Consider the following 12,786-nt stretch of genomic DNA (forward strand, 5'->3'; position numbering starts at 1 on the left):
TCTAAAGGTAGTCAAAATCAGATTTCCTCCAATTTAGAATATTTCTTTTCGTAAAAAGAACGATCATATCCAAATTATGGCTCAAGATAATAAGAAAGCGCAATTTATCAAACACAAATCAAAGTTTTGTACCTAAATAATTTTTCTCAAGAATATTCCTTGCGCAAAACAGAAAGCTTTAGACTTTGTATTTTAGTATTCTAAACATTTTTCATTGTTACGTGCCATATTCGGCATCATAACAGAGCAGAATTAGAAATAGCTTGAAAGAACTTCTCTGCATAAAATAACAAACTCAGAGTCTCTTGTGGTTGTTATCTAAATGATGCGTGAGCATTTCTTACTAGTCACTTGCTCTTTCGTCGTCGCATGCTGCTGTGTACGGTATAATTGCGAGAAACGCCTCGAAAGGAAACGAAGAAACATTGTTGCAACAGCGAGATGTGAACTAAGACGAGCATGAGATAACGAAGAAGAGGCGAGTAGTAGCAATGTTCCCTCGTGTTATATTATGGTGGGTTTGAATGACGCCGCTCCTTCATGGAAGAAGAGCACTGGCCGATGCATGCTGTAGTACGTGACGTAACTGAACAGTCTCACGATTGGTAGACCTTCTAGCTAAACGTGGTTGACGAGTCTGCCTCCTCTCGATGCGAACTATTATCAACCAAGATCAACACTACTCCGGCTGTGTATGCGTATTGCGCGAGCACTTCCTTGCTAGCGATCTGTGTTGTGGGCGGAGTGTGCAGATTGCTGATAGCTTCGTGTGCGTTGTGGTTCGCATCGAGGCCAGAAGCAGCACGAAGGTCAATTCACTCGCTCCTGCATGCCCTATTTTGGAAACGAGCGTCATGCACGCGTCATGGACGGACGGTCGGGCTTCCTCGTGGGGTAGACATATAAATGCGCAAGCATTTATAAGCAACGACGTAAAAGGCCACCGCACCTGTGCAGATTCTCCTCCAACCCTTAAGAAGAAGAACTGAGTACGCTTTTTCTGCACTCACCCTGGCGGCAAGATGTCCTTGGTCCCTTTCTTGCCCACTAGGCGGTCACGTGCCGCCCTGACTTCATTGAGGGCCTCCATCTGCGCCAGCGACTTTCGATACCCGATCTCCCTCTTGCGGTAGTAGTCGTCGTAGAGACGCGTCAGAGAGATCACCTCGTCGTGCACCCTGGTGGCCACTACGCTAAGCACGGCAAACATCACCGTCAGCACCAAGGAAACGCCGAGGATGACGAAAGCATTGCCGCGAAGGTACGACACCGTGGCGTCCACGCAGTTGCGCGTGAAGATCTGCGCAAAGAATACGCGCGCGTGAAGGCGGGGTGAACATAGAGCCCCAAGTCAAAGTTGTGCTTGCTACAGTCAGTAAAATACAGCTTTCATCTCAAGTGGAGTGAACTTTGTTCAAATTGGTTCGACATTTGCCTTGTGAGAGTCGATACGTTTAATAGAATGCAAAATTGGGCTAGTTGATTTACAGTGAGCATGATGGGAAGTAGCGCGACGGAACTGCACAGAATAACGAAGAAAGCAGACACACAACGCGCTAGACTTGCAGCTGAGGTTTTGTGCGAAAAGCACGAAGCTTGAGCACCAAACCGAACGGGCGAAAGACACCGTAAACGAAAACAAATTCAGCGGCGATTTAGCGGCAAATGCGAAAGAAATGCATGAGCACCTTTTTCAGGTCCCGGATCGATGATATACACCGCGTTCGCCACATTGAAAAACGTTGTTCAGGAGCTCATTCGACAGAGGCCTTGCCTTTTCGAGCACCGATGTGAAACTCTTATTTGTATATATTGCAGAATCCTAATATCCTAATCCATAAGAAAGGAGACGCCAAAGACTTGAAATATTATAGACCGATCAGCTTACTGTCCGTTGCCTACAAAGTATTTACTAAGGTAATCGCAAATAGAATCAGGAAAACCTTAGACTTCTGTCAACCAAAGGACCAGGCAGTATTCCGTAAAGGCTACTCAACAATGGACCATATTCACACCATCAATCAGGTAATAGAAGAATGTGCGGAATATAACCAACCTTTATATATAGCTTTCATTGGTATCGAGAAAGCGTTTGATTCAGTCGAAACCTCAGCAGTCATGGAGACATTACGAATCAGGGTCTAGACGAGCCGTATGTAAATATACTAAAAGATATATATATAGAGGCTCCACAGCCACCCTACCCCTCCATAAAGAAAGCAACAAAATCCCAATAAAGAAAGGCGTCGGGCCGGGAGATGCGATCTCTCCAATGCTATTCACAGCGTGTTTACAGGAGGTATCCAAAGACCTGGATTGGGAAGAATTGGGGATAAGATTTAATGGAGAATGCCTTAGTAACTTACGATTCGCTGGTGACATTGTATTACTTAGTAACTCAGGGGACCAATTCCAATGCATGCTCACTGACCTTGACAGGCAAAGCAGAAGGGTGGGTCTAAAAATTAATCCGCAGAAAACTAAAGTAATGTTTAACAGTCTCGGAAGAGAACAGCAGTTTACGATAGGTAGCGAGGCACTGGAAGTGGTAAGGGAATACATCTACTTAGGACAGGTAATGACAGCGGATCCAGATCGTGAGACTGGAATAATCAAAATAATAAGAATGGGCAGGGGTGCGCTTGGCAGGCATCCTCAGATCATGAACAGCAGGTTGCCTGTATCCCTGAAGATAAAAGTGTATAACAGCTGTATCTTACCAGTACTCACGCACGGGGCAGAAACCTGGAGGCTTACGAAAAAGGTTCTACTTAAGTTGAGGACGACGCCACGCGCTATGGCAAGAAGAATGATAGGTGTAACGTTAAGGGATAAGAAAAGAGCAGATTGGGTGAGGGAACAAACGCGAGCTAATGACGTCTCAGTTGAAATCAAGAAAAAGAAATGGGCATGGGCAGGACATGTAATGATAAGGCAAAATAACCGATGGTCATTAAGGGTTACGGACTGGATTCCAAGGGAAGGGAAGCGTAGCAGGGGACGGCAGAATGTTAGGTGGGCGGATGAGATAAAGTTTGCAGGGACAACATAGCCACAATTAGTACATGACCGGGGTAGTTGGAGAAGTATGGGAGAGGCCTTTGCCCTGCAGTGGGCGTAACCGGGCTTATGATTATTATTTTTTTCTTCATTTCTCATCAATTTATATTTTTTTGCTTTATCTATCACATTCATTGGCACGGTCCCACAAGCCAACTGAGGCTTAGACCGGCCTGCTTGTGCTGTTTTGTGTATTTTGTGGCAATAAACATTATTATTATTATTATTATTATTATTATTATTATTATTATTATTATTATTATTATTATTATTATTATTATTATTATTATTATTATTATTATTATTGCAGAGAAGGAATCGCGATGGCCCCGTTGCTATGGCAAATTATGTTTGTGTTTCGTCTGGTCTGGTGGAATAGTCTTTGCCTATATATATATATATATATATATATATATATGTATATATATGTATATATATATATATATGTATATATATGTATATATATATATATATATATATATATATATATATATATATGTATATATACGGCATGAGCCGGGCGAGGAGAAGAGGAAGAAGACGTGAGCTGGTGCAGCCTCAGAACGCCATCTTGACTTTACCATCAATCTCGTCCCTTCAATAAAGCCGGTTTAACGTTAAACGTAACAGTTTTGTGGTGGAGGTGCTGGGTACTTCGACCAAGACGACGGAGCTGCTGCAGCAAGTGCCACGCCGGAGCCGACGCCTCGCTCGACTGCCTCCAACACCACTTGAGATCCCGATGTCCTACAGAAGCGACCAACAGCCTTCTCTGGCTGCTCCAGTGCGAACAACCGGCGCCTGGATGCATCAGATGGAGCCCCGCCCTTTCGCTGGAAAATTCGTTGAGGACGTGGAGGAATGGCTCACCGACTACAAGCGTGTGAGCAAGTACAACGGCTGGAACTCCACGACTCCGCTCGACAATGTGGTTCTGTTCCTCACAGACACGGCGCTAGTGTGGTTCAAGAACCATGAAGATACGTTCACAATGTGGGACAGCTTCGTTACTCACCTCACAGAGTGCTTTGGCGATTCCACCACGAAAAGGAAGGGGGCGGAGCAGACATTGCTTCAGCGCGCTCAAGTCTCAGGTGAGCCCTGTACTACGTACATAGAGGCGATCCTGAAGCTTTGCAAGACTGTCAATCCTCGAATGTCCGAAGAGGACAAGGTTGGACACCTTCTCAAAGGCATAGCCGAGGATGTTTACAATTCTTTAATCGGGAAGAAGAGTCTCGCCTCGGTCGCCGACCTCGTCAAGCATTGCCGCACATTTGAGGCCTTGAAGCTGCGCCGTATCACGCCAAAGTTTGGCAGGCTAGCAAATGTCACAACAGTGGCAAGCGTTGACGAAAACGACAACTACAGCTTTCAATTTGACCTTGCGGCAACTATAAGGCAAATTGTCCGCGAAGAACTTGAACGACACACCAAAGGGGCGGATGTCGAACAGCTTGATTGCGCTTCCAACCAATCTCAAGAACATGCATCTGCTGTGTCAGCATTGTCTGCCATTCCAGGCCTTGCAGACTGTCGAGTCGATCAGCTGCGACAGCACCGACGTACCTTTCCCGACGACATGACGCATGATCAACGAACTCGTCGAGCTACCACCACGAATCAGTATTCGGAAGATCGCGTTTATTATTCGCAGCGTCCCGGGGTTGACTCCGAGGCATACAACGTCGGTCGCGCATTGCCTGTATGTTACAGCTGTGGCGCCTCAGGACACATTGCTCGTTTTTGTCGCCGGCGCCGACAGACAGACAACAACATATGGCCCACCACCAACTTGGCCTAATTTTGGACGTGATAGTTATGACGACCGTTGGCCGATAGACCCTGCAAACACCACAGGCGCGCCACCTGGAAATACCTTCCGTCAGTATAGTAGGAGTGGCTCGCCAGCTTCAGACCGCAGCATGACGCCCCCAACCAGTCGCCAACGCCGTTCACCGTCACCACGGCGACGTGCTGCGTCACCACCGTTGTCGGGAAACTAGCCGGCGCGGCCGATGGAGGTAAGGTCGCCGGACAGTCTGTGTCTCTGCGAAATACTCCTCTGCCTATTATGATGGTGAAGAACAAAGTACGTGTGTTAATTGATAGTATACCTGCAACAGCATTAGTGGATACTGGTGCTACCGTTTCCGTTATGAGTGTGACTTTCAAAGAGAGGCTGGGTCGGAAAGTTATGTTCCCGTGGAATGATGGTGTGACGTTTCGTGGTGTCAGTGGAGAGCGCCTAGTTCCCCTTGGTATTTGTGTTGCAAGTGTTTTATTCGGAGGAGAAGATCTTAAAACAGAATTTCTCGTACTACCGCGATGCACTCATGATGGGATTCTTGGGATTGACTTTCTTCAGGATTGTGGTGCATCCTTTAACTGTGGCACAGGCGAAATTACTTTGAATAGCGCGCTTCTCGCCACCCTTGCGGACACATCATTACCAGTGAAAAACTATTGTGTTGTTTCGAACGATTTGCTGCTACCGCCTTGGTCGCTGTCGCGTATCCCTGTCAATTTCGCTGCTTCCGACCTTTCATCGTTTGACGCGCAAGTCCAGCCACTTACGTCGAGCTGCGCAAAGAAAGATGTACTTGTACCACGCTCTTTCGTGAGAGTAGTGAATGGTGCCTCAAATTTGTGGGCTTTCAATTGTTCTTGCGTCCCTGCTGTTCTCCCGCGTGATATGAAGCTTGCTGAATTTGACGAGATTACTTACAGCTCCATTACAGTTCTAAGCGAGGAGGAGCAGTCTCATACTAGCGATCCCCAACGAAGCATTTCTGAAGAGCAGATCCTATGAATGACAAACAAGGCACTGCCCTCACATGAGCACCGTGCTCTCGCACGAGTTTTGTGGGCACATCTTTCTTTGTTCGATTTCACACAAGGCGACAAGCAGGCTTCACTCCCGCGTTCTCTTGCTCACCACAGAATTGACACCAGATCTGCGCACCCCATTCGGCAAAAGCCTTACCGCGTTTCTTAAACAGAGAGGACAGTTATCGCTGAACAGGTGAAAGACATGCTGCGGAAAAGTGTTTTTCAAGAGTCTTCTAGTCCGTGGGCAGCACCAGTAATCTTAGTAAAGAAGGATGGATCGTGGCGGTTTTGCGTTGATTACAGGAAACTGAATGCGGTCACCAAAAAGGATGTGTATCCGCTTCCTAGAATTGATGATGTCATCGGTTGTGTACATTCCGCTGCCTACTTTTCATCACTGTATTTGCGATCAGGGTATTGGCAGATACCCATGCACGCAGACGATAAGGAGAAAACGGCCTTCGTGACACCAGACGGTCTTTATGAATTTAACGTTATGCCGTTCGGCCTTTGTAATGCGCCAGCAACATTCGAACGATTCATGGATACTATCCTCCGAGGACTTAAATGGGAAATTTGTTTGTGCTACCTCGATGATGTGGTGATTTTTGGCAGCACATTGAGTGAACATAACAGCCGTCTCAATCTTGTTCTGGATTGTGTCAAACAAGCCGGCTTGATCCTAAATTCCAAGAAATGTCGTTTCGGAGAAACCGAGACGTTAGTACTTGGGCATCTGGTCGACAAAAACGGTGTCAGGCCAGATCCACGGAAGATTGAGGCAGTCGGCACCTTCGAAGCACCGAAGTCAGTGCGGGAGTTGAGGAGTTTCTTGGGCCTATGCTCGTACTTTCCTCGCTTCGTTCCAAGATTCGCCGACGTGGTGTACCCCCTAACATGTCTTCTCCAAAAAGCCGTCCCTTTCAAATGGTCATCGGCTTGCGACGACGCGTTCCGTCAGCTAAAATTTCTACTAACGTCAGGGCCCATATTGCGTCACTTCGATGCATCCGCACCTACGGAAGTGCACGCTGATGCCAGTGGCGTCGGCATCGGTGCCGTACTTGTGCAACGTCATCAAGGAGCTGAAAACGTTGTGGCTTATGCTAGTCGCTCTTTCATTAAGGCGGAATGCAATTACACTGTGACCGAGCAAGAATGCTTGGCAGCTGTTCTCGCTGTCCACAAATTTCGGCCCTATATCTACGGATGCCCGTTCACTATCGCTACTGACCACCACGCGCTGTGCTGGTTGGTGAAGCTCCATGACCCGAGTGGACGACTGGCACGTTGGGCTCTTCGACCGCAGGAGTACGACTTCGTTATTTCCTACAAGTCCGGGCGTCGCCACGCAGATGCGGACTGTCTCTCCCGCCTTCCTCTGACGACGACGGAGTGTGATGAAGACAATTCTGATGACTGTTTTGCTCCCATTTCTTCTACATTCCCAGAATCGATGACTTTCAAAGCAAAGCTCTATTTGTAGCCGCATCGCGTCCTGGAGCCACCGCTCAATTTTGTGTCCCTGACGGCCTGCTTTACAAGACCAATTATTCGGCTAAAGGCGCACGCTTCCTTCTGGTGGTGCCGCAGAATCTGCGAACGGACATACTGAGAGCCATGCACAACGATGTGACCTCTGGCCATCTAGGATTCATAAGAACTTTGAAGCGGACACAGGAGCGTTTTTACTGGCCCCGAATGCGGGACACAGTCAAGCACTACGTCGCCAGTTGCGAACAATGTCAACGCTACAAGCGCCCTACGACCACTTCGCTAGGTCTTCTCCAACCTCTGCCGCCGCCTCGCCTGCCATTTGAACAAGTGGGTATCGATCTTCTGGGCCCATTTCCCCGACCATCTAACGACAACCGATGGGTGATCGTATGCGTCGACCATCTGACCCGTTACGCGGAAACGGCGGCCGTACCATCTTCAATAGCTGCGTCCGTTGCAATGTTTTTGCTTCCATTCATTATTCTTCGACATGGTCCCCCCCGTGTGATCATTAGCGATCGCTGTCGTCAGTTCGTTGCGGACGCCGTAGAAGAACTGCTTCGTCTCAGCAGTTCGCGGTTCCGTCATTCAACGCCTTATCACCCTCAGACAAATGCGATTGTAGAACTTACGAACAGAACTCTAACTAACATGCTGGCCATGTACGTATCTTCCGATCACAAGGACTGGGATGACGTACTCCCCTTCATCACCTATGCTTATTACACTGCAAAGCATGACACGACCGATTAGTCCTTTTTATCTCCTTTACGCACGTTCACCGCTAAGCTGCATTGACACTGTACTACCGTTTGACTTTCACAGCGAGTACTCTGTTGCCAAGACGCTTTGTCTTGCCGAAGAAGTCAGGCGTATCGCTCGTCTTCATACTGTGGCATCGCAAGACCGATCGAAAGAGCGCTATGACAGCCGACACCAGTCTGTCTCGTGCGCCAAAAGAGACTTTGTGTGGTTGTGGACTCCGCAACGTAAACGTGGCTTATGCGAAAAGTTTTTACCCCAGTACACGGGCCCATTCGTCATTGTAGATCGCTTGAGTGACTTGACGTACGTGGTGGCACGCTTGACGTCGGCTGGTCGTCGGTCTAGCCGGACCCAGTTAGTACATGTTGCCCGTCTTAAGCGGTTTCACCCTACGCTTTCCGAGTGATTTGGACTTGCCCAGCGGGCTTCGTCTGGCAACCGGGGATTGCTACGGCATGAGCTGGGTGAGGAGAAAAGGAAGAAGACGTGAGCTGGTGCAGCCTCAGGACGCCATCTTGAATTTACCATCAATCTCGTCCCTTGAATAAAGCCGGTTTAACATTAACTGTAACAATATCATAAATGTATAAACACGATGTATGTGGAGACACGTTCTTTTTTATTGTGAGAAGTTTCAGCTGGCGGGTCACTCTGACGAAGGCTGGCCTATCAGACGAAAAGGCTCTGGATAGGACTCGTCCTGAAAGCACAAGTGGCGCGACGGATGCCCAGTGTTACGTTTCGCCTACGACGCGCGGTTTAGCCGGCGCGACTGCAACAAAGCGGCAGACATTTTGGCCCGTTCGGCGTCGCCGCTACGCTCCCCGCCAAGCGCGTCCAGGCATGTTCCGATGCCACGTATCTTCATGTGCGTGTGTAAGTGTATGTGCCATTGTGCCCGACCGTAGGCGCTACGACAGTAGGAGTCACCTTCAGCCATGGTGCCCGACCGGAGGCGATACGACAGTAGAAGTCACCTTCTCCTCCCAGCCATTGTGCCCGACCGGAGGCGCTACGACAGTAGAAGTCACCTTCTCCTCCCAGCCATTGTGCCCGACCGGAGGCGCTACGACAGTAGAAGTCACCTTCTCCTCCCAGTCTTTGTGCCCGACCGGCGGCGCTACGACAGTATGCGTCACCTTATCACATTGTACAATCACGTGCTCGTCTATTGAGGGGTTCCTTCTTGCCCTCAACTGCGAGAGTATAAAAACAGCTGCCCCCGGACGCAAAAAGGAGGGCTCCGATTTCTTCTGTTGAGTAAAGTGCACTCCCGTCTCTCTACTTCGGTCGTCCTGACCGCCAACTCTTTGCGATGTTAAAATAAACAAGTTGTTTTGTTGTTACCAGTCGACTCATGCTTTGCCGGGACCTTCGGATGCTTCCAGTTGTACCCCAGGCCGCCAGGCCAACGCTACCCTTGGGGCTTGCGACCCAGGTGCAACAACGGGCGTCAGCGCCGAGTTCCCAACCGATCGCACCAGAGGTGCGACCACAACAACCGTTGCCATCGGTGGGATTCAAACAACTGGTGGCAGCGGTGGGATCGCGACAACGGAGGCCAGCAGCGAAGAGATGCAGTTGACTGTATGCTGTGCAGCTCAACGACGATCCGGGAGCAGTGCAACGAGCCCTGTGTGATGACTGGTTGCCTGCAGCGGAACGACTGCGCTGAACTCTTGGCTGCGAGGTTTGGTGAGTGCGGGACTTTCTTCTTCTGAGCTTTGCCAGGCTTTTGTTAGTGTCAGAAACAGAGCTGGTGGTTGTGGTTGTCGTTGCTGCCGGGTTAGTTTGCGGCTAGACAATAATAGGCAGTAGAGAAAGCAGCATTCCGAGCAGCCATGGATTTGAAGTCGTTGCGCAAACCGAAATTGTTGGAGCTTGCAAGAGAGTTGGGTCTGGATGTCTCGGACAAACTCAGAAAACCAGAACTGCTAAAGGCTATTCTTGAGTTAGAAGCTGAGGATGACGAGCTGTCGGAATGCCTTGAGACCATTGAGGAGAGGGAGACTGCAAAAAGACAGGGGAGCGAACTTAAAGAACAAAAAGAGCGAGAGCAACAAGAGAAAAAAGAAGAGCGTGGCCGTCAACACGCTTTGGAAATGAAGCGTCTCGAGATAGAGATGGAACGCGCTCGTAATGGAAGTCAGGCACACGGTGCAGGAGAACGAGTATTGTTCAAAATGACTGACCTGATGCGGCCGTTTAAGCTTGGAGAGGACATTGGTTTGTTCCTGGTTAACTTTGAGCGAACGTGCGAGAAGCAGGGGTTCTCTCGGGAAACGTGGCCACAGCGCTTGCTCACTTTGTTACCCGGCGAGGCGGCCGACGTAGTCGCTCGCTTGAATAGAGAGGAGGCAGAGGATTTCGACAAAGTGAAATCGAGTCTGCTAAAAAAGTACAGGCTGTCAGCGGAGGCGTTCCGTCGGAAGTTTCGGGAAAATGAGAAAAGCAGAAGTGAGTCATACACAGAGTTTGCGTACAAGCTTATGTCAAACATGCCGGAGTGGCTCAAAGAAGAGAAAGCGTTCGGTGACCACGATAAAGTTCTGCAGTGTTTTGGGCTAGAACAGTTTTATAGTCGGTTACCTGAGAACGTGCGGTACTGGGTCTTGGATAGGCCAGACGTTTGTACGGTGGCTAAAGCCGCTGAGCTAGCCGAGGAGTTTCTGACGCGTCGGGCTCGCGGAGCTAAGGACGGTCAAAAGGGTGAATTTGGCTCGAAGTTTGAGAGGCCGAAGTTCACACCCATGAGATTAAAGGGGAACACACGTAGTGCGGATGCGAGTGAAAGCAGTCCGACAGAACGTAAGGAGACGGCGGCAGCCAAACGCAGAAAGCGGTTCGAGATGAGGCAAGCGCGCGTTTGTTATACGTGCCAGAAGCCGGGTCACTTTTCGGCGCAGTGTCCGGAAACAAAACCAAAAGTTGTGTTTTTTTCATTATGCAGCACTGACGAGAACATGAAGCTTCTCGAGCCTTACATGCGAGACCTCCTCGTGAACGGGAAAGAGTGCCGAGTGCTTCGCGATTCCGCAGCTACGATGGATGTAGTTCACCCGTCTTACGTAGAACCCCATATGTTCACGGGCGAGTGCGCATGGATCAAACAAGCCGTGGAAGCTCATAGCGTGTGTCTGCCGGTAGCAAAGGTGCTTATCGAAGGACCTTTCGGAGCGCTTGAGACGGAGGCCGCAGTGTCATCTATGCTGCCTCCCCAGTACCCGTACCTATTTTCAAACAGGTCCGATCACCTCCTGCGCGAGAAGGGGCTTTTGTTTGGTGAGGCTAGCGTTCAGGCATTAACCAGATCGAAGGTTCGGGAGCTCGCTGCAAAGGCGGTAGTTGCGGGGCCGACGTTATCAAACAATCAAAAAGGGTCAGAGGCGCAGCAAGCCGATATTCAGAGCACGCCTGAACTGAATAAACTTGAGTCTGTAACGTTAAAGGCACCAGATACTGGAGAGGAAATGCCCGACACGGGAAAGTTAGAAGAGCTATCTGCAGATTTGCTCATCGCGCCTACGTCAGACGGACTTAATAGGTTGCTAAAAGTCAGTCGGTCGGCTTTGATAGCCGAGCAAAAGAAGGATGGTAGCCTAGAAAACATACGCTGCAATGTCAAGGAAGGTATCGCCAGGAAAAATGCGCGTTTTGTGGAAAGAGGTGGAGTCCTGTACCGGAAGTATCTAGACCGCAGAGGAGTGGAGTTCGATCAGCTGATCGTTCCTCAATGCTATCGTCAGGATCTGTTGCGCTTGACGCACGGGGGTTCGTGGTCCGGACACCTAGGAGTTAAGAAAACTAAGGACCGTCTCTTGCAAGAGTACTATTGGCCAGGGTGTTTTCGGGACGCAGACCACTTCGTGAGGTCATGTGACACCTGTCAGCGGGTGGGCAAACCAGGGGACAAATCGAGGGCGCCGTTGAGATTGGTACCTATCATTACGGAGCCTTTTAGACGGCTCGTTATTGATACAGTGGGACCTCTGCCGGTAACAGCCACGGGGTACAGACACATTTTGACTGTGATCTGCCCAGCGACAAAGTTCCCTGAAGCAGTGCCGCTTAAAGAACTCAGCTCAGTTGAGATAGTCAATGCACTACTGTCCATATTTGCGCGAGTTGGTTTTCCTGCGGAAATCCAATCAGATCAGGGCACCGTGTTTACTAGCGCTTTGACGACAACTTTTCTCGAAAGGTGTGGGGTAAAGCTGTTACACAGCTCAGTGTACCACCCACAGTCGAATTCTGTTGAGAAGCTCCACTCCGTCATGAAGCGCGTGTTGAGAGCATTGTGTTTTGAACATCGAACTGACTGGGAGCTGTGTCTGCCTGGGGTGATGTTTGCATTAAGGACCGCGCCGCATGCGGCTACGGGGTTTTCGCCAGCTGAGCTGGTGTACGGTCGCTCGCTTCGGTCTCCGCTTCGCATGCTTCGAGAATCGTGGGAAGGCAGGGGCGACGACCCAGTCGTGGTGGAGTACGTGCTTAAGCTCCTCGAACGCTTAAGAAGGGCACAGGAGTTGTCAGGTGAAGCAATGACAAAGGCCCAGCAGAGGGCCAAGGTTTATTATGATCGGACAGCCAGGGCCCGTCGTTTTGAGGTGGGCGATGAGGTCATGATATTGC

At 49.5% G+C, this 12,786-nt stretch overlaps 1 protein-coding gene across 1 annotated transcript in view; it reads right to left on the reverse strand.

The window, feature by feature from the left end:
* Positions 1-1,006: 1,006 nt before the first annotated feature.
* The window catches only part of LOC142583715 (tetraspanin-33-like), a 37,621-nt gene continuing 25,841 nt past the window's right edge, over positions 1,007-12,786 (reverse strand). The window contains exon 4 of the mRNA XM_075694204.1: positions 1,007-1,300. Coding sequence (XP_075550319.1) covers positions 1,007-1,300 — 294 coding nt within the window. The remainder of the gene's footprint in view (positions 1,301-12,786) is intronic.

This window comes from Dermacentor variabilis, chromosome 5 (genome assembly GCF_050947875.1).
Source record: "Dermacentor variabilis isolate Ectoservices chromosome 5, ASM5094787v1, whole genome shotgun sequence".
Classification (NCBI taxonomy): domain Eukaryota; kingdom Metazoa; phylum Arthropoda; class Arachnida; order Ixodida; family Ixodidae; genus Dermacentor; species Dermacentor variabilis.